At 35.3% G+C, this 23,498-nt stretch overlaps 1 protein-coding gene across 1 annotated transcript in view; it reads left to right on the top strand.

Annotated features, from left to right (window-relative positions):
• Nucleotides 1–23,498, top strand: part of LOC143228856 (transmembrane channel-like protein 1) — an 83,414-nt gene that overhangs the window by 29,647 nt on the left and 30,269 nt on the right. The window contains exons 8-15 of the mRNA XM_076460253.1: nt 8,302–8,441; nt 8,741–8,888; nt 10,870–10,913; nt 13,219–13,357; nt 13,829–13,938; nt 17,929–17,998; nt 20,569–21,609; nt 22,952–23,080. Of these exons, the coding sequence (XP_076316368.1) occupies nt 8,302–8,441; nt 8,741–8,888; nt 10,870–10,913; nt 13,219–13,357; nt 13,829–13,938; nt 17,929–17,998; nt 20,569–21,609; nt 22,952–23,080 (1,821 nt within the window). The remainder of the gene's footprint in view (nt 1–8,301; nt 8,442–8,740; nt 8,889–10,869; nt 10,914–13,218; nt 13,358–13,828; nt 13,939–17,928; nt 17,999–20,568; nt 21,610–22,951; nt 23,081–23,498) is intronic.

The following is a 23,498-nucleotide window of genomic DNA, read 5'->3' as shown; positions in this document are numbered from 1 at the left end:
ATGGGTAGTTACAAGAAACGTGGAAATGTATGTAGATTAATGGGTAGTTACAAGAAACATAGGAATGTATGTAGATTAAGGTAGTTACAAGTCATGAATGTATGTAGATTAATGGGTAGTTACAAGAAACGTAGGAATGTATATAGATTAATGGGTAGTTACAAGAATCATAGGAATGTATGTAGATTAATGGGTAGTTACAAGAAACAGGAAGGAATGTAAGAAATGGAAGTATGTAGATGGGTAGTTACAAGAAAATGTATGTAGAATGTATGTAGATAGATAATGGGTAGTTACAAGAAACATGTGTAGATTAATACAAGGGAATGTATGTAGATTAATGGGTAGTTACAAGAAACAGATTAATGGATTACAAGAAAGGAATGTATGTAGATTAATGGATTAATGGTTACAAGAAACGGAAGTATGGGAATGGTATGTAGATTAATGGGTAGTTTCATATTGAAACGCAGAAGTGTATGGAGATAATGGATAGTTTCAATAAACGTAGATGGATGGGATTAATGGATAAATGGATTAATAAATAGATGGTTTTCAATAAACGCAAAAGATAGATTAATGGATAGTTTCATGTAAACTCAGAAATATAGGTAGATTAGTAGACTGTTTTCCATAAAAGCAAAAATATGGATTCATTAATGGATAGTTTATTATAAACGCAGAAAGAAGGGTAAATTTACAGGTAGTTTGTTATCTGTACACGCAGTTTAACATATTAACTCTTAAAAGTATCAGTGTTTTACGTGAGAAATACAACAATGATTCTGTAATTTAATGTTTAATGTAATAGTAGGCTTAATCCATAACACTTGCATACAGTTATTTAAAGTTAAAGCAATGTAATTGGTAAAGTAAAATATTATTTAAATAAGCAAGGCTCACAGAAGAAATAGTGTATCTCATTAACACAATGTTACTAATATCATGTTGAGGGTCGTCACGTTTGTGAGCCTAAAACTTCTATTTTTACGACTTAAGAGATTTGACTTTCTTCCTTCGGCAGCTTAGTTTCAAGACTGTTAAAGTTCCCTAGTTTTATTATTTTACCTTGTTAATGTCCCCGCTTGTATTGCCGCTACCTTAGCTAATTGTAAGTTAAATGCTTAATTAATCTGCGCATTAGAGTTACGTTTAGTAATTTCCTAGTGGTTCCAGAGAGAATGACGCTTTGTAATCTTCTAGTGGTTCCAGAGTAGAACGGGGAATGGCTAATCTTGTTGTTACTCTGACTCCTTGGTCCACGAAGATTAAAATGATAGAAAGTAAGTTCAGATGAGTTTTTATTGTTTATTGTACGCGTCTTGAAAACCGTTCGAACGTTTTACTTTGTTCGATGTAAACAATATCACACCAGACCACTTCTGGAAGGTAAACCTCATTCGTCTCAAAGATGTTCTGAAGAATGACTAAGAACACTACTTTACCATTTCGATTTATTTTCAATTCCATTCCAGAAATGGAATCGAATGAGAGATTGGTTGTAAGAGTGGAGTATGTTCAGCAGCATTGCGACTCGAACCTTGGGCATTTCTATCCGCAATCAAACGCGCTAATCATTAAGCCACACCCAACAAAATTATAGCACATAAATTAATATGTATGAAGTGGTGTGTCAATCCTTAAAATATTTGTTGTTGTTGTTCAAAATGTCCGATTTGTTTCAGTTGATCCTGTCCTACTAATGTGAACCAGGCTATGCGCTGATGGTTTATATTTACTATAGAGTACGCATGTAGTACAGGAGCTGGTGTGTGAGCTAGGCCTCGAGTTTAGTGTTGAATACGTTTGTTAAATATTTTATCTTAGTAAGAACTGAAGATAAAATGCTAAGCAACCACGAAATTATCCGAAACATTATGTCTCATTCATATAACTAAAATTGTAAAATGTTGGGTAACAAATAGACAATTATTGTTTTCAGTTTATATTACATCATTTTGAAGCCATACGACGCTGTTTAGTCAAATTTACACAACATTAACTATATTTTTCTCTATTTTTAATATACATTTTTTTTAAGTAGAGTCATAAATAAACTATCTTCTACTACTTGGTAAATATTTGTACTCTGAAGAGGTGATTATTCCCACAATTCTCAGAATGCCTAGATTAGTGATCTAAAAATTATTTACTTTTTAAAATTCAAACGATACTGAAACAATGGTTCTAGAAATGTGTGTCGCGGCAAGTTGGTAGAGTTGTCGTTGTATTTGGCAACAGGGACGTCACGCAAATCAAGATAAAAGGATTAGAGTGTCGTCAGTGAAAAAAAAGTCTGGAAGCTGTCATACCAAACTGTTAATCCATTGAATTTGGCAGTTGGGTTATTTGGAAACTAGAAAACTAGGACATCAAAAAGGATGCATGAGAAAGGGTTAGATGAAAATCTGAAAATTAACAGTAACAATTTCTTTAAATTTATTAAGGGTAAACAGAATGTTAGAATGTTGTTAGAAATCTTGATGGATGATAGAGGAAGGCTTATATCAAGTAATTATGAAATGGTTGGGTTATTAAATTTCGCTTTTTTCAGTTTTTTCTAACGAAGATTAAGAGTTGTCCAGATATTGAAGAGTTGATAGATGTGAACAAGATCAAACAAGATAACTGCATTAATTCTGAGCTAATTAAGAAATAATTGGGAAACCTAAAGAAAGATAAGGCTCTTGGTCCAGATAATATTCCTCAAGGGTTTTGGATATGTGGTGCTACTTGAAACAATTTTTTTTTCGTCAGTCCTTGAACAGTGGGCAGGTACCAGAGGATTGTAATTAGTTAATATAACTCCTCTTTTTAATTGAAGGTGATAAAAGTTGTTCCAGTAATTATAGACCCATTAGTCTTATATCAGTTGCGGGAACAATGTTGGAAAGTGATAAAAGATGCTTTGCAAAACGCCCCTGCTGGTACAGCGGTACGTCTACGGTCTTACAACGCTAAAATCAGAGGTACCCTTCGGTGTGCTCAGCAGATAGCCCGATGTTTGTTTGTTTTGAATTTCGGGCAAAGCTACACGAGGGCTATCTGTGCTAGCCGTCCCTAATTTTGCAGTGTAAGACTAGATGGAAGGCAGCTAGTCATCATCACCCACCGCCAACTCTTGGGCTACTCTTTTACTAACGAATAGTTGGATTGACCGTCACATTATAACGTCCCCACGGCTGAAAGAGCGAACATGTTTGGTGCGACGGGAATTCGAACCCACAACCCTCGGATTACGTGTCGAACGCCTTAACCCACCTGGCCATGTCGAGCCGTTTAACAAAGCATCACATAAAAAGGCTTGTAAAAATATCTGCAGATGTGGAGGATAAGTTGGCAAATTGGGTTGAAGATTGGCTGAATAGAAGAAAAGAAAGCGTTATTACAAGTGCAGTACAGTCAGATTGAATTAATATAATGAGTGTGGTACCACAAGGCTTAGTCTTAGGACTTTCGCTGTTTTTGATTGACATGAATGACACTGATGAGGCAGGATAATGGTCAATAAATTACTTTAATTTGCAGGTGATGTCATGGGTGTTGATGATTTACAAAAGAATTCAGATCATAGCGAGTTGGGCAAATAAATGGCAGATAAGTTTTAATTATGTAGGTTATCATAATTTTAATTATAAGTATAGTTTGGATGGGAATAACCTAAATGATGTTGGTGTAATAGTTGATCAAGTCCCTAAGTCATTCAAGCAGCGTGTTGTTGCTAGTGGTAGGGTAATTATGATTTTAGGTTGTATCTACAGAAATATTGAATACAAGTCTGCACAGGTTATAATTTTGTTGTATTGGTCACTGGATAGGCCACACTTGGAGTATTGTGTTCAGTCTTTGGTCATCCTAGGAAAGACATTTGAATTGTTGGAAAGGGTTCAGAGGAAGGTTACTACTATGGTACCTGGGGTGGAAGGGTTGTTATATGTTGACAGACTGAAATCTCTCAAATTGTTTTCTCTTAAGAAAAGAGGAGTTATGGAGAATCTGATTCAGATGTTTAAGAATATGAAGATAAATGAGTGTTAAGGTATCTTTTTTTTTCATACTTAACAGTAAAAGGCAACAGAACTAAGTGATACAAGTATAGACTTGGGCAGGGTAGAAGTCATCTTCAAGTAAGACAGTTTTATTTTTCTTACAGAGTGAATGGGTTGTCATCGGTTGTTGTGAAAGCTGTAAATTTAAGTGATAGTTTGGTAACTGTAAAATGATAATCGATGGCTTTAAGATTGTTTTTACTTGTATATTTTTTCTAAACTTATTTATTAATAGTTTTAGCTTGGTTTAGAGGATGGGACAACCGAGATAGGCTTGTTGTCCCAAGACATTATATTATTATTGTACAACTAATAGTATTGTTTAATTGTTGTAGGTCACTTTGGATCTGTTGTGGCTTCTTATTTCACATTTCTTCGTTGGGTTTTTTGGGTCAATTTCTTTATCACCACATTTGTGTGTTGCTTCTTAATGGTTCCTGAGGTAAGTATTGGTTTATTTATATCTTTTGAGGAAATAAAGGAAACCCGCTTACAAAGTTAATAGTTTGTTTGTGTTTAATAAAGTTTGTTTGTTTGTGAATTTCGCGCAAGGCTGCACGAGGTCTATCTGCGTTGGCCGTCCCTAATTTAACAGTGTAAGACTGGAAGAAAAGCAGCTACTTATCACCACCTACCGCCAACTCTTGGGCTACTCTTTTACCAACGAGTAGTGGGGTTGACTGTAACATTTTAACACCCCCACGGCTGAAAGAGCGAGCATGTTTGGTGTGACGGAGAATCGAGTCCACGACCTTCAGATTACGAGTCGAGCGCCCCTAAACACCTGACCATACCGGGCCTGTAATTAAACACAAAGCTGCACAATGGTTTGTCTGTGATCTGCCAACCAACAGGTATTGAAGCTCGAATTTTAGCATTATTAGACCTGAGACTTACTCCTGAGCCACCAGCGCGTGTATTTGGTGATACTAAATTAATCTTTTTTAGAGTAATATTACAATTTAAATATTTAGGACTCCTAATATACAATCGTCAAAACATTGTTTATATTTGAATTTTATTACTTCTTAAACATTTCTTAGTTGTCAAAACATTGTTTATATTGGAATTTTATTACTTCTTAAACATTTCTTAGCTGTCAAATCATTGTTTATATTGGAATTTTATTACTTCTTAAACATTTCTTAGTTGTCAAATCATTGTTTATATTGGAATTTTATTACTTCTTAAACATTTCTTAGTTGTCAAAACATTGTTTATATTGGAATTTTATTACTTCTTAAACATTTCTTAGTTGTCATATTGGAAACAGAAAATTGTTTTAATATTACCGTAAACAATAAACAAGTAGCCACGAATTGGAAAGGAACCTTCAAGTTGAACTAAGACACATCTTTAAAGCTGAATATATAGAGTACAACATTTTGTTTCGGTTTCAATGTTCGAGCATTCAAATGTTATACGTGAGTGTAAAACATCATAACTTATTTAAGGTAATACCGGATCCCCCATTAAGTGTCTTCAAGTTCGCACAAGAGAAGATTCACATATGAAACTTTACTTCTACACTTTAAATATCATGTGTTCAATAAATGTAACAGCAGCTACAAATAAAATAACGTGTTATTTATCAATAGGCTTCAAGAGAGGGTAACTTGATGAATGTAACAGGAGCTACAAATAAAATAACGTGTTATTTATCAATAGGCTTCAAGAGAGGGTAACTTGATGAATGTAACAGGAGCTACAAATAAAATAACGTGTTATTTATCAATAGGCTTCAAGAGAGGGTAACTTGATGAATGTAACAGGAGCAACAAATAAAATAACGTGTTATTTATCAATAGGCTTCAAGAGAGGGTAACTTGATGAATGTAACAGGAGCTACAAATAAAATAACGTGTTATTTATCAATAGGCTTCAAGAGAGGGTAACTTGATAAGTAGTTTTGTTTTTCATTTGACAAAATAACTTCCAAGCTATCGAAGCAATAAGTAATAATTAATTTATTTCGCCAAATGAAGACATTTAATAGGTAACATTGTAAGTAGTAATCAACAATTTATGTCAAACTAGATCAGTTAATAAGTACGATAATTATAAACAAAAGTAATCAGTAATCGAACACTTAAAATAAGAGAGATGTTATTGAAAACAACACGTGACAGAAGACTGTTACGTGAAACAAGTTTTGTCAAATTAATCTGAAATAATGTGACACATTCAGGGACACAGGCAGCCCATTCTGTTGCTTTGTGCTTAATTCAAAACAACAGTTACATTGTGACGTCATCAAACTGAGCTACGCTGGATAACTTTACTCAACTCAAACCCTGGATACCCAAACTGAAACCATTTACGGGTGAACCCACCTACCGTTAACGAACAGCGGCACAAGAAATTAACTCACGAAAATAAAAAGACCCGTCTCTAGTAAAACCCATCTTCATAGTAAACTATTTGTATGTTTATCATTATTTAAGCGCATAGCTACACAATGGGATATCACTGCTATGCCCAAAGGGGGATTGAAACCCAATACTTAGCATTATAAGCCTTTAGACTTACCGTTGAGTCAGTGTGGGATTTCATTAAATGAATATATCAAATGTTAGACGTTTCTGCTACATTGTAAGCGAAATCTGAATAGAGCGGTCTATATTTGTTTTATATATAGATAGGTCACTAGGTCTATATTTGTTTCATATATAGATAGGTCACTAGGGTTTGAGTGTAAGTCATAAATAGTATAGGTTTTCTCTTCCTATAGGTTTTGAGAGGTCAAGACGACCCAACAGGCATGAGAAAAGAAATTGAAACTAAAGAACAAGACAGCGCTTTAAACTTGAAGGCAATATGGGACTTTGAGGTCAGTAGAGCCCTAAAATTTCATATAAAATATGTTTATTTTATGATGTCAGTAAAGCCCTGAAGAGTTTATAAACATATGTTTATTTCACGAGGTCAGTAGAGCCCTGAAGAGTTTATAAAACGTATGTTTATTTTACGAGGTCAGTAGAGCCCTGAAGAGTTTATAAATGTATGTTTATTTTACGAGGTTAGTAGAGCCCTGAAGAGTTTATAAACAAATGTTTATTTTACGAGGTTAGTAGAGCCCTGAAGAGTTTATAAACAAATGTTTATTTTACGAGGTCAGTAGAGCCCTGAAGAGTTTATAAAACGTATGTTTATTTTACGAGTTTAGTTTTATGTTACGAGGTCAATAGAACCCTAAAGAGTTTATAAACATATAAGTATTGTAAAAGGTTAATAGAGCCCTAAATAGTTTACAAAACATATGTTTATTGTAAAGGTTAATAGAGCCCTAAATAGTTTACAAAACATATGTTTATTGTAAAAGGTTAATAGAGCCCTAAAGAGTTTACAAAACATATGTTTATTGTAAAAGGTTAATAGAGCCCTAAAGAGTTCACAAAACATGTGTTTATTTTACGAGGTCAGTAGATGCCTAAAGAGTTTACAAAACATGTGTTTATTTTACGAGGTCAGTAGATGCCTAAAGAATTTGTTAAACATATGTTTATTTCACGAGGTCAGCAGAGCCTTAAAGAGTTTATAAAACATATGTTTATTTCACGAAGTCAGTAGATTCATGAGAAACATGATTTTGTATACCGATATGGCTGGAGAGGCAGGGAAATAACACAACTGTGAAAACAACGCAAGTAAACCAATAACTATTTCTGGTTTAGCCAGTTCTTATCTACTTTAAACATTGTATCCTATAAAAAAAGAGACATCTGCCTAATCAACAATAAATATAAGTTGCTTATCTTTAGGCGCAAACCTACACAATATGCTATCTACGTTCTGTTCATCGCGTGTATTGAAACATAATTTATGGTGTTATAAGTCGCTAAGCCATCAAGATTTAGCCTTTGTTTTTGGGATTTCATGCAAAGCTACTTGAAGGCTAGCCGTCCCTAATTTTGAAGCAATAGAATGGAGAGAATGCAACGCCACCTACTTTATCTCTTCGACTACTCTTTACCAATAAATAGTTGAAATGACCGCCACTTATAACGCCTCCACGGTTAACAGGGCGAAAATGTTCGATACAAACCCGCGATCAGATGTTGCGAGTCGAATAATCTGACTACCAGGCCATTATGAGGTCAGCAATAGAGAATTATCATTGAAAGTAACATATTCAAGTTTAAAAACGTATAGACAGCTGATAGTGCTTATGTATGTAAATTAATATCATAAAGAGGGGGGACTTACGACCTCCGTCAGTACAATAATCTTTATTTTGCCCCTCCTTATACAGGGTTATCTGAAATACTCTCCAATATTTTATGGCTACTACAGTAACAGAGAAATGACCGAAGAGGGTTACCGTCTACCACTGGCCTATTTCCTCACTTCTTTAGCTGTGTATGTCTACAGTTTTGTTACTATCCTGAAAAAGTGAGTATTTCTACTTTAGTAACGACCTTATAGTTAGTTAAGTGTGGACACCACTTGAATAACTCTGTTTATTACATAATAAATTACTGTCACGGGTTATAAGTTAAAACATGTATAAGTGCATCATTTGTCACAAAATGCATTGGTGTTATTCAATAGAGACTAATAACTTAAATATTTTCTCGCAAAATCAGAAGTTTGTACCATTGCCAATTAAAGCCAAAAACTTATATTTTTACCTGTAAAATCACAGGTAAAAGTTACTGCCTAAAGCTTATAGACGCCATCTTTATTTGCAGAATGGCCAAAAACTCTAGAATGAGTAAGATGTCAGAGAAAGATGAGGAATACACCTTCAGTTGGAAGCTCTTCACTGGATGGGATTACATGATTGGAAACGCAGAAACCGCTCTTAACAAGAGCGCTTCGCTCATCATGAGCTTCAAGGTAAATTGTATCATTGTGAGTAAAAAAAGACAAGGCAGGCGTTATATTAGAAATAATAACAAATAGTCCGTGTACCACGTCTCGATGTGCAACTTTGATTACTACAATCACAAAATTGCTGAAATTATCTATATCAGAACCATATTTGTACATGACGGGTTTTCACTGGAATCGATTAACTAGGTGTCGTTACGTTTTCCCACGTTAACATAGGGCGGAGCTGTGTATCTATTGTTTGTTTTGAATTTCGCGCAAAGCTACTCGAGGGCTATGTGCGCTAGCCGTCCCTAATTTAGCAGTGTAAGACTAGAGGGAAGGAAGCTAGTCATCACAACCCACCGCCAACTCTTGGATTACTATTTTACCAACGAATAGTGGGATTGATCGTCACATTATAACGCCCCACGGCTGAAAGAGCGAACATGTTTGGTGTGACGGGGATTCGAACCCGTGACCCTCGGGCTACGAGTCGAACGCCTTAACACACTTGGCCACTGTGTATTTATCTTTGCAGTAAGTTTGAAACGAATGTGTGTTGTGGCGTATTTTAATTTATCCCGGACGAGTCTACAATTTCTTATGTTACGTAACGTTACGTATTACGATTTCAAACAGCCGGAAATTTGAATTTTGCAGTTATTTGGATTTCAATATGTGTCAAATTTATGATACTTGCCACACTATTTTCTTTCTCAACACAAACATATTTTAATGCACAAACAACGATATAATTTATAATAACGGTTATTACAAATAATGATTTTATATACAGCAGTTTTACAAACTTACAGACTAAGTCTTATGTCCGGTATAGAGCTAAATATTTTGTCGACGATCCAATTAATTCTTAGTTGATATAATTACATCTGCACCTAGCTTAAGCTAGCTTGCTTGGTTCGCCTCATGTCGCTGACTTTTTAAGGATGAAGATATCTAATGTTATCGTAGGAGTATTAACGTCCGAAGTTAATTTACTGAAGTTGAACGGTTTCTAATGTTCAAAATCTATAACGTTCCTGTTCAAATTCTGTAGTTTTCCCATTAATAAGCGTTAATCACAATTATAGCTTCGGAGTCTTACAGTACACTGACTGTAGCGAAAAATAATAATCTGTCTCTTGGCGTCTTGGTTTATATAGTTTAAGGCGAGATTCTCGAACGTTGAACAATGTTGATTATATTATACGCTTATATTTTCATAAAACAAATATTCTTGATTCTTACTCTCAAAAAGTTTCTACAAATTTAAAGAGGCAGGACTTTTGTAATACACATTCAACAATATACGGCACATGCAAAAAACTATACGGAAACAAACCTAGGTATTAAAATGAATGTTTATTAATAAATCTGTTACAATATAAATAGATTGTATTATAAATGTTTTGATGATATGTGAATTAAAAGAAATACCCTCAATTCACCAAATATTATCAATTATTTAAATAAATTCTAATTATGAACTATCCAATAGGAAACTCGAGTTTTTCCATTCACTTTTTTATTACAACTGTTAATCTGGGCGTTATATTATGACGTTCAATCCCACTATTCGTTTGTAAAAGAGTAGCCCAACAGTTGGCACTGGGTGGTGATGACTAACAGCCTTCCTTCTAGTCTTACACTACTAAATTAAGGACGGCTTGCGCAAATAATCCTCGTGTGGTTTTGCGGAAATTAAAAACAAAGAAACTGATGGACAATCATCACTTCGACAAATTATACCTTGTTAACTAAATTATGTTTGAAACATAAAATACTCTCCAACACTGACCTTCTAGAAGACAGTCATGACTTCTACAAATCATAATTTATTTAAAGAATTGTCTTTAAAACGTAATTCTATCCGATGTCAACTCACTTAGCTACGTTCTTTACATTTGTTGATTACGACGTTTACATTTTTACCTAATGCTGTGCTTTTGTCTTTATCATAAGAACCATTTTTTATTTTACTTTTTTACTTTATATTTGTCACCAGGAGGTAATTCTGGAAGAAAAGGAGAAGAAAAAAGACGAACGGAAGTAAGTGAAATCGTTTTAGAGTTCAGAGAAAGAACAAAACCGTAGAGACTATTCAAACTCTGGTTCGTCACGTATTAAATCTGGTGTCTTTTCAGAAAGCAAGTCTCTCTGATTCCTGCTTCTCATAATTCTATCAAGTGTCATTTTGTTATAACTGTGTTTTTGTCTAAACTTCCCTATTCGCTACTTGAAATGGACCGAGACACTAGAAAACTATTCAAATGCAATTGTGCAATTCAGTTTCAGAGTGTCGATAGATTTCAGATTAACTGCAAAATATCTCATGACATTTTAAGGATGCGTTTGTTTTTTAAACCAACCGTTAAATGGGTGGGTGCTAAGATCGAAACATCAAGTCTAATTATGTTAGTGACGTCACAGCCGAACGTTAGTAATTAGATACAACACACAATATTGAAATAAATAACTTACTCTCAATTAGATACAACACACAATATTGAAATAAATAACTTACTCTCAATTAGATACAACATACGATATTTAAATAAATAACTTACTCTCAATTAGATACAACACATAATATTGAAATAAATAACTTACTATCAATTAGATACAACACACAATATTGAAATAAATAACTTACTCTCAATTAGATACAACACATAATATTGAAATAACTAACTTACTCTCAATTAGATACAACACACAATATTGAAATAAATAACTTACTCTCAATTAGATACAACATACGATATTTAAATAAATAACTTACTCTCAATTAGATACAACACATAATATTGAAATAAATAACTTACTATCAATTAGATACAACACACAATATTGAAATAAATAACTTACTCTCAATTAGATACAACACATAATATTGAAATAACTAACTTACTCTCAATTAGATACAACACACAATATTGAAATAAATAACTTACTCTCAGTTAGATACAACACACAATATTCAAATAAATAACTTACTCTCAATTAGATACAACACACAATATTGAAATAAATAACTTACTCTCAATTAGATACAACACACAATATTGAAATAAATAACTTACTCTTAATTAGATACAACACACAATATTGAAATAAATAACTTACTCTCAATTACATACAACACACAATATTGAAATAAATAAGTTACTCTTAATTAGATACAACACACAATATTGAAATAAATAACTTACTCTCAATTGGATACAACACACAATATTGAAATAAATAACTTACTCGCAATTGGATACAACACACAATATTGAAATAAATAACTTACTCGCAATTAGATACAACACATAATATTAAAATAAATAACTTACTCTCAATTAGATGCAACACATAATATTGAAAAAGTGACGAATTTCGTTATTTTAGCTCAAAATGAATAATACAATTCCTATTGATTTACATATTTGTCACTAGATGTCACCTATTGCATACTACGTTGTTTTTTTTCTTCTGCAGATAAATATATATCTTCTACATCCATTCTCGTTACTTCTACTCATGAGAAGACGCTCCCGGGCCCGGCATAGCCAGGTGGTTAAGGCACTCGACTCGTAATCTGAGAGTCACGGGTTCGAATCCCCGTTACACCAAAACATGATCGCTCTTTTAGCTGTGAGGGCGTTGTGAGACACGGTCAATCCCATTATTCGTTGATAAAAGAGTAGCCCAAGAGTTGGCAGTGGGTGGTGATGACTATCTGCCTTCTCTCTAGTCTTACACTGCTAAATTAGGAACGGCTAGCGCAGATAGCCCTCGTATAGCTTTGAGCGAAACTTAAAAAACAACAAAAACTATTAGATACACGCTACAGTATATTCTTTTGAAGGACATCTACTATTCCTTATTTTTAGTGATACGCTATTCTATTTGTATTAAGGTATATTTTGTATATGAATATACGTAACTATTCTTAATACAGGCAGTGATTTGAATTGCTAAGACTATTTCAAGACCTAATAATATAATGGTTTGACAGTTTTAGTAAGAAATTAGTCAAATTAGTCTCTGGATAAAATAAACCTAAACCTAATATTCTCGGTCCGGCATGGCCAGATGGTTAAGGCGTTCGACTCGTAATCCGAGGGTTGCGGGTTCGAATCCCCGTACCGCCAAACATGCTCGACCTTTCAACTGTAGGGGCGTAATAATGCTACGATCAATTCCCCGTCTTCGTTGGTAAAAGAATAGTCCAAGAGCTGGCGGTGGTTGGTGATGACTAGTTGTCTTTCACTACAAAATTAATGCGTGTAGCCCTAGTTTGACTTTGCGCAAAATTCAAAAACAAACAACAAAACTAATACTCTCTTACTTCGTTTTTTTAAAGCTGGAAATTGATTGTTTTGCGTACATTGGCGAACTTCATGGTTATCATTCTCCTAGCGTCGAGTGCATACGCCGTCGTTTTAGTTGTTCAACGATCGCAAGAACCTGAGTCCGAGTCCACCTGGTGGCGGCAAAATGAAGTGAGTATTTTTGGCAAAGTATAAGTAGTACTGTATGCTCCGCGTTCAAAGGGTTTGTTCGTTCGCACTTAGTAGCATATGATACTGTTCTGTTATTCTGTCATACCTTAAAACATCATATCATATACGTGTCATCAGATGTTTCAGATTATTAAGTTACACTCTGTAACGTTTGTTGTCATATTGTAAACTAGTGACTTACTCCGGCTTACGAATGGTATCTGGTACTATACCTGGACCTAGTAGCAAGATTTCTCTTGTATTCGAAAGTTTTTCTTTAAAAATATTTCTATTTTACGTGTTTGATGTGAAGACAGTAGGTCAGTAGGAGTTATTGATTTTACCATAAAATGGAGTTTCGTATGTGTAACCAGAAATTAAACATTGTGTGTTTTGAAACGATGTAAAAAAAAAATCCACCAATGAAAGCTATCGAAACTGTTGTGAAATCAATATAAGTAACCCTTACAGGTGACGTTCGTCGTTTCGTCCATTTCGGTCATCTATCCAAATCTGTTTGAACTGATCGGTTTGATTGAGCAGTATCATCCACGGGTACAGCTACGGTGGCAACTTGCCCGGTAAGTTGTCAGGTTTCGTATGTGTGTATGTAAATTGTCAGGTTTCATGATTGTAATTTGTCAGATTTCGTTTATTTACAGTACAGTGAAAAGCTTAAATTTTAGGCTACTTTCAAAGAACAATGGAAGGTAAAATACAGGAAAAACATCAAAGTTTTATTAATTTTAATATTTCGTACAAAAGAAACTCAGTATATGTGCTTGAGTTCTGCAAAGAGATAATATTTTGTGTCCCCTTTTGCTTTAATAACTGGAGACAGTGTCTCGGGCATTGCTGTAACATATGTTATCAAAGTGTCCATTAGGATTTTACTTCAAATGTCTCTAATACACTCTCATAAAGTTTCTTTGGAAGTAATTTTTTTTATTCTTCAAGCCTTTGATCTGTCAAATCCCAGACAGATCTGCTCAATTGGGTTGAGACTGGGACTCTGTGAGGACCATTGTGAGGAGTAATTAATTTATGCATAGATTGGACGAGAATTTGGGGTCACTATTTTCTTGGTTGTAGTACTTTTTCTGTCATCTAGTACCTGGTCGTTCATCTCATGCATGACATCAGTGATATTCTTCCTTCTGTCCTGAAGGCTGTATAAACAAAGATACTTAACATCAGTTTAGGTGTTCTACATCTTTATTTTTTATTTTCAAATTTACCTGTCTCGGTCTCGCGATCTATGGTGTGCTTGACAGTGTTTATGGAGCATTTCAAATCTGCAGTAATATGTTGAAAGTCCAACCAGCATCACGTAAAGCTTTAGAACAAATTTTCTGTTGTGTTGACAATTTTCTACGCTTTTTGGGACTGTGACGTCACAACAGAACTTGATAAAAATAGTGTTTATCACTATCTGTTAATGTTTATTTGTGAGGTGATGTTAAATTGATTTCTTCTGGTATATACCGGTACCATATTCCAGCTTATTTCTATATAGTTAAGACACTGCATGGGGTACCAACTGCTATTTCACACACTAAATTTGAACAGTATATTCATTCAAGTAGAATCCTTATGACAAGCCCTTGGTACAAGTATCTGTGAATTCTAAATAATGATAAATATTCTCGCCCTGGTTCATTGAATTGTCAACAGGGGGCGGTGAAGCTTTACCATAGTGTTGATATATACATTCTGTAATGACACGGAAAAATTAGCCTCAAAACATGGAAAGAATGACACAATGTTCTCTTGTTTTAACACTTTTACACAATACTGTAAGTTGCCAAGTTTCATGTATTTATAATTTGCCAGGTTTTAGGTATTTAAGTTGCTTGGTTTCATGTGAGTGTAGGTTACCAGGTTTCATTTGTTAGTATGTATGTAATTAGCCAAGTTTATGTGTGTAATATGCCATGTTACGTGTGTTAAGTTGACAGGTTTCATATGTTTGTTAGTTGTCAGATTTAATGTGTGTGTGTGTGTAGGTTGCCACGTCTCGTGTTTATAATTTATCATCTTCCGTGTGTCTCTACAACTCTTTCACGGCCTCGTTCATGAATAAACAACTCTCCCAGTGTCAGGTTTACTTTTAGTTATGTGCTTTAATATTTTCTTACTTATTTGAAAGCTCAAACCAGTAAATATTTAAACTGAAATACTTTTCTTCGTTGTGGTATCAAACTCATCCACACTTTTCAGGGTTAAAACCAAGGGTATATAGCGTGTCTCGTATAAACCCATGGCAGTGAAGCAGGAAATTATGTCTGCATGATGAAAAAATAAATCAGCTTCATAGCATATTTATAAATATGACTTAATTGTTTTGAATTTCGCACAAAGCTACACGAGGGCGCTCTGCGCTAGCCGTCCCTATAAATATGACTTAATTGTTTTTGTTTGTTTTGAATTTCGCACGAAGCTACACGAGGGCTATCTGCGCTAGCCGTCCCTAATTTAGCAGTGTAAGACTAGAGGGAAGGCAGCTAGTCCTCACCACTCACCGCCAACTCTTGGGCTACTCTTTTACCAACGAATAGTGGGATTGACCGTCACCTTATAACGCCCCCATGATTAAAAGGGCAAGCATGTTTTGGTGCGACGGGAATTCGAACCCGCGACTATATAATAAATAGACCTATAATTGTTTTATTTTCTTTCACAAGAAATAGTGACGTTTGATGAACAGTCAACTGTTGTATTTACTTATATTTTTATAATAACCTCTAATTTTAAAACTTGTATTATTAAAAGTTGATATATTGGCAAAGGTTCTTTTTCTTCTGGTGTTTGTCTGTTCCACTGCCATCTCTCCCCTAGTGGTTCAGTAGTACATCTTCAGGCTTATGATGCTAAAAGTCAGATTTCAAAACTTGTGGTGGGCAGAACACAGGTAGCCCATTGTGTATGATTGCACTAAATTGCAACCAAACCAAAATAATTTATTTGCGACTCCCCGAGGGTTAAGTGGTAAAATATGGCGGCTCTTAATGCTAAAATATCTGGTTTCAGTATCTGACATGGACTTATAACGGTTCGATTTGTTTTGAATTTCGCGCAAAGCTAGTCGAGGGCTATCTGTGCTAGTCGTCCCTAATTTAGCAGTGTAAGACTAGAGGAAAAGCAGCTAGTCATCACCACCCACTGCCAACTCTTGGGCTACTCTTTTACCAACGAATAGTGGGATTGACTGTCACATTATAACGCCCCCACGACTGAAAGGGCGAGCATGTTTGGCGCGACGGGGATGCGAACCCGCGACCCTCAGATTACGAGTTGCACGCCTTAACACGCTTGGTCTGCCGGGCCCTTCTTGACTTAAACTAATAACATTGGTGACATGAAACCGCCCTATAATCACTGGGGAAATGTTAGCAAATAATGAAAAACAAATAATATACCCCTGTATATATGCTTTCTTTCCAGTTACGTAGAGCGAGGTCGTGAAAACAACAATCAGTAATCTTGATTCCGTTATAACGCCCGCTAGGTGCAACCGTCCTGCGTTATTTAAGTTCAGAGGAAATACTGACAGCTATAAATATATAAATATTTTACACGATAAATCGTCCAATAGGACGATCTTGCCTCGTAATACGCAACTACACCGATGATGTCAGTGAAGGCGCTCTCTTGGAAAACAGGATTTGCGTCCATCATAAGCCTAAATGTAGTAAATAAAACAATCATATGGTAAGTGTGCGTTCGTGTTTACGCGAGCGTGAATAAAACGTGAAGGAAGAACAACGTTTAACAATTAGAAAATCCAGTTAACACTAATCTCTTTATCGTAATTAGAATTATATAAACAAATCTATTGTTTAATTCTGTTTGTATTTTATACATACGGAGGCGAACAGTTTTCTCAAACCTGTTTTATTTACAGATTCATTTATCTGAAATTTTATAAATGACAAAATTATAACCAGTTTATCAGGTATGATTTTGTAAAGATTTGGTAACTCATAATTGATCAATTTATGCTGTTCCATCAGTTAAATATGTATTTTATAAATTAACCAGATGAAAACGTCTGACAGTTACATTCGTAAATATCGTGGCCCGGCATGGCCAAGCGTGTTAAGGCGTGCGACTCGTAATCCGAGGGTCGCGGGTTCGCATCCCAGTCGCGCCAAACATGCTCGCCCTTTCAGCCGTGGGGGCGTTATAATGTGACGGTCAATCCCACTATTCGTTGGTAAAAGAGTAGCCCAAGAGTTGGCGGTGGGTAGTGATGACTAGCTGCCTTCCCTCTAGTCTTACACTGCTAAATTAGGGACGGCTAGCACAGATAGCCCTCGAGTAGCTTTGTGCGAATTTCCAAAACATATATAAACATATATCTATATATCGGAAAAAGCGAGGTTTTGTGCGAGAAACTTGCCCTTGTAAATACTAAGGCCCTTCTCATGATATTATGTTATATATTATATTAATATTGTTGTTTTTTTCCAATGATAATTTAGTGAAATTCATTTCGAATGTGTTTCTTACAATATCTTTCCCTTTCATAATAAATATTCGTATAATACAAATCTGTATTTTTTATACAGGATTCTGGTGTTGTACCTACTAAATCTGTACACCCTCATCTTCGCTCTGTTTGGTAAAGTTGACAAAATGGTAAGTATATCACAAAACTGTGATAAACCAGCGAAGCATGCTCTCTGTAGGTATGTTATAATACATTCAAGGGCTCAGAAGAGTGGTTTGGTTTGGTTTTGAATTTCGCGCAATGCTACACAAGGCCTATCTGCGCTAGCCTCTCCTAATTTAACAGTGTAAGACTAGAGGAAAGGCAACTAGTAGTCATCACGACCCACCGCCAACTCTTTGGCTACTCTTTTACCAAGTGAGATTGGCCGTCACATTATAACGCCCCGCGGCTGAAAGGGCGAGCATGTTTGGTGTGACGGAGATTCGAACCTGCGACCCTCGGATTACTAGTCGAGTGCCTTAACCACCTGGCCATGCCGGGCCCTCAGAGAAGCGAAAAACCCAAATTTGGCGTAATAAACGGAAGTGTGTCAAAGTAGTTCATTAATCTGGGCAAGATGTTTGAATATATATATGAATTACATATTACTGATAAGATGAGTTCGTCCTGTTTCAAACTTCGGATCCTGTAAAACATTTAAACAAATTAAAACTAATGAGAAATATCTTTCCAACGAAATAATTATAGATTTCAGTGATGTCGAGAAAACCCACTTGTAGAGAAATATTTATGTAAAAACAGCTCGTTTAGGTTGAGAAAATATTTTACGTAGAGGAGCGAAGAACGTTTCGACCTTCTTCGGTCATCGTCAGGTTCACAAAGAAAGAAAGAGGTAACTGACCGGAAGCTGACCACATGTTTAAAAAAGTCACCTTCTCACGTTTTCGAACACTGCAAGTCAAATAAACACAGCATAACCATAGAAAACACTCAAATAGTAAATAAAGAAACAAACATAAACAAACGCAAAATTAAAGAAGCCTTACTTATACAACAACTTAAACCCAAAATAAACCAATATAAAGGAACGCCTTTATACCTATATTAAATATAATAAAATAAATAATATAAAATTATATATTCAAACATCTAACACCACCCTCTACATTCCGACACTCAGTTACACAACCTCTTCCAAACATGTGGTCAGCTTCCGGTCAGTTACCTCTTTCTTTCTTTGTGAACCTGACGATGACCAAAGAAGGTCGAAACGTTCTTCGCTCTTCTACGTAAAATATTTTCTCAATCCAAACGAACCGTGTTTGCATATATAATTATAGATTTGTTTTCTTAACGTTGTATTTCTTAACCGGGTAAGTTTCACATAATTCATGCTCCTAACAGTATCTTACGATACGCGTACTTTAAAATTCAGTTAAATAACAATCTAACCGAAATATTTTTTAAAAATACATTATTTTTTTTCAACATATACGTTGTTTTTATTACTTATAATCAGTATACAAAACGATTGTTTAAAAAAAAAACACCACTGAATCCACGAGTTTCTTTCCAAACTGAGGCCTAACATGACAAGGTGGTTAGGGCGACTGACTCATAATCTGAGGGTTACGGGCTCGATTTCCCATCCCACAAAACATGCTCTCCCTTTCAGCCGTGATACGTTATAATGTAACCATTAATCCCACTATTAATTGGTAAAAATAGTCCAAGTAGGCGCTGACTAGCTGTCCTCACCCTAGTCTTTCACTGCTAAATTACGGGCGGTTAACGGAGATATCTCTCGTGTAGCTTTACGCGAAGTTCAAAACAAAACCAGAACTTTTTAAAGTGTTATGATAAAGATGGGGCACGGAAGAAATTCAGTGTAGTTATGTTTAACGTATTAAAAATCACCATGAAAGAATATATGATAATCCAGTGAAATTACGGATAAAGTACAGCAGGGGCGTAGATTTTTTTTACACTCAATGGGGGGATGATTTTTTACAACCACTTATGTGAACTGTTCAATTTGCAAATTGGTAATCTCTGATTACGTGAGCCTGAAAGCTGTAAACATGCAGTCACAGAGTAATCTTGTTACCACGATACTTGCATGTATACTTAGGCCTACTGACTGACACTTACGAACTGTCGCTTAGATCGAAAAGCTTAAAAGCACGCCTATATTAAAGATGTACATTTCGGCTACTGAAAAACCCTACATCTAGGCCTAATTATGTAATTCGATTGGTGAGAACACGAGAATCACAAGAACAAACACACAATTTGTAGGCCTGTGATGCAATAAAACAATTCAACAGACCAAACTGTAGGGGGGATGATTGTATGCATCATACCCCCCACCTAACATGAAGTGGGGATGTATACCCCCATCCCCCAGGATCTACGTCCCTGAAGTACTGTAATAAAGACAGGGATACTAAACTTTGTTCAGAGTGATTGAATTTTTCGTTTTTTTTTCGAGAAAAGCTATCTTAGGCTATCTGTTGTGTCCACCTCTGGGAATTGTAGGACTTTAGCGTTAGAAGCCCGTAGACTTATCGCTCTGTGTGTGTATGTATGTAAGGTTGGGAGTAAATTACCATTAATAAAGTGAATGCTTGAGTAGCATTTATTTTTCAAATAATAAAATAAACTTTAGTATACTACTTTACGATTGAACTTTGTTGTAATTCAATGTGGCGAATTTTAGTATATCTCCCCTTTTGTGTATTTTTGTTGTTTTCAGACAACTGCGTTGTTCGAGTTAAAAGCAAACCTCACCACAATGTTAGAGCAAACCACCGTTTTCTCAACTTTCTTAATAACACAGACGGAATTATACTCTACTTTGAACAGAACGCTGATGGAGCCTTCTCGGGACCTTGTTGGCCTGTCTTTAGAACTCTCTGAACCAGAACTTGATCGTGACCAGACTCACGTGGACACGTGCAATATTGCATTGCTGGTTAATTGTACAACTGTTCTTCTTCCGTGGTTACGAAATTATTTTGGAAAGGAGAAATTGAATTTCTCAGAAAATATAGACCTTCCTTTGTCAGGAAACGAAACTCGGGCTAAAACCTACTTCAGTGACGACGATGGGTTTAGCAATAAAACTGATTTATTGAGCCTCGAAAGAGAAAACGAAACAACTGAATGGTTCGTTGTCTTCAATGGAACCAATACATCCGTTCTGATAAACTCCACAGAGGATAATCAGTGGAACTTACCAATCGCAGTCCTCTTGACCTCTAATAATCAAACCGGCGCTCTGAATCAAACTTTCGAAACTTTTTCTGAAAGCGCTAACGTTTCACAAAAACGTATTATGTTATCTCTGCTAAATACCACTTTGTGGCAGTGGCTGCCTGTCAACAGTTCAGACTTAGATACCAGCGTGCCTGATTCTTTAGAAAACTGTTTGAAGTTAATATCAGATTGCGTAACTCACACTAAAGAATATGATGGTTTGGTATCGTCTTCAACTTCGACAGGCCCTTATTTGACGAACGTTAATAACCAAACAAGTAATACCACAGAAGTGTCACCAGGGGACTCCGAGCTCCCTACAACTTCCACTATATCAGACTGCGGTGGTATGGATTGCATGTCTGACCACAACGAACAGACCTCCAAAAGTGTGAGCCAGGAAGTGTCGACATTCACGACGAAGTGTGAGGGAAAGGATTGTGATAGTGAAGAAGATATTGTAAGGCTTATTCTCCATGGTGACGACTCCATTAAAGAACAAATTAGGAAATTATGCTGGGAGACTATGTTTGGACAGGTAAACAGTTAACGTACTTGTTAGTGGTCAAATAAGCATGGTTAATATTATAAGTAAATAAACAACGTACTTGTTAGTGGTCAAATAAACATGGTTAATATTGCAAGTAAATAAACAACGTACTTGTTAGTGGTAAAATAAACATGGTTAATATTGCAAGTAAATAAACAACACACTTGTTAGTGGTAAAATAAACATGGTTAATATTGCAAATAAATAAACAACGTACTTGTTAGTGATCAAATAAACATGGTTAATATTATAAGTAAATAAACAACGTACTTGTTAGTGATCAAATAAACATGGTTAATATTATAAGTAAATAAACAACGCACTTGTTAGCGGTAAAATAAACATGGTTAACATTACAAGTAAATAAACAACGTACTTGTTAGTGGTAAAATAAACATGGTTAATATTGCAAATAAATAAACAACGTACTTGCTAGTGGTAAAATAAACATGGTTAATATTGCAAATAAATAAACAACGTACTTGTTAGTGGTAAAATAAACATGGTTAATATTGCAAGTAAATAAACAACGTACTTGTTAGTGGTAATGGTTTATTTTACAAGTAAGTAAACACTAACAATCAATAAGGCCCGGCATAGCCAACTGTGTTAAGGCGTGTGACGCGTAATCCGAGGGTCGCGGGTTCGTATCCCCGTCGCGCCAAACATGCTCGCCCTTTTACTCGTGGGGGCGTTATAATGTTACGATTAATCCCACTATTCGTTGATAAAAGAGTAGAACAAGAGTTAGCGATGGGTGGTGATGACTAGCTGCCTTCCTTCCAGTCTTACACTGCTAAATTAGGGACGGTTAGCGCAGATAGCCTGGAATAGCTTTGCGCAAAATTCCAAAAACAAACATATTATATCAGAACACAACTAAAATCAGTAAACAATCATTATTTGACAAATAAACTTAAAACACCAATTGTTTGCATTTCAAATTCCTGTTTTTTAATAATTTACACGACACTGAAAATACAGTATTTATTTTTGTTTCGTTAGAATTAAGTACAAAGCTACACAATGGGCTGTAGTCTGCCCACCACAGGTATCGAAACTCGATGTTTAGCGGTGTGAGTCCGCAGTCACACCGCTGTGCCACTAGGGGGCTACTATTTATTAGAAGGCATTGTTCTTGCTCTATTTTATTCAAATAACTTTGCAATAAATATTATAAAGTAGGTGAATCGTTTTTCTCACGCTGTCAAGATGCATTTCAATATGGAACTCTTTAGACGTGAACAATTCCAGTTTCATGCTCTTCAATCGCAACTACGAACTATTGTACTAGTTCCATGTTTCTCACCAGATCTTTCCTCTTTTTCAGGAACTTGTAAAACTGACAGTGATGGACTTGATTATGATAGTCATCTCGATAATATTAATGGACTTTCTTCGAGCTGTGTTCGTGCGTTTCGCTAACAAATGTTGGTGTTGGGATTTAGAAAAGAAATTCGTAAGCTGCTTGTTTTAAAGGGTGATATATGTTTTTACTTTTAAAATTATTTCCAATGGCCCAAACTGCGAGTTCATTCGCTGCAGTTTTAGCTTAAGGAGGGGACAAAATAATCACGTGTTATTATAGTTTCCTTATTTGGTAAGACCTTATGACTGGTATCCTGGTAACGCTCAAACTTAACGATGAACTATATCAGAAATAGTCCGAAGAGTTTCTGAAGGTTTCACATCAATGATCAGAAATTTAGGTTTAGGTTTTACTACTTACAGTTCGATATGAAAAACGGACAAGAAATTCGTGTTAGATTTGACATGAATGATCAGTAAGTGTGGTTTACATTGTATTATTTATTATTAGTTACATATATATACAATTTATCGAAATTCAGCAAATGTAAAATCAAGAATAAATGTCC

This window comes from Tachypleus tridentatus, chromosome 10 (genome assembly GCF_004210375.1).
Source record: "Tachypleus tridentatus isolate NWPU-2018 chromosome 10, ASM421037v1, whole genome shotgun sequence".
NCBI lineage: Eukaryota > Metazoa > Arthropoda > Merostomata > Xiphosura > Limulidae > Tachypleus > Tachypleus tridentatus.
The sequence above is the reverse complement of the archived record's forward strand: the minus strand, read 5'-3'. Positions and strand labels throughout refer to the sequence as shown.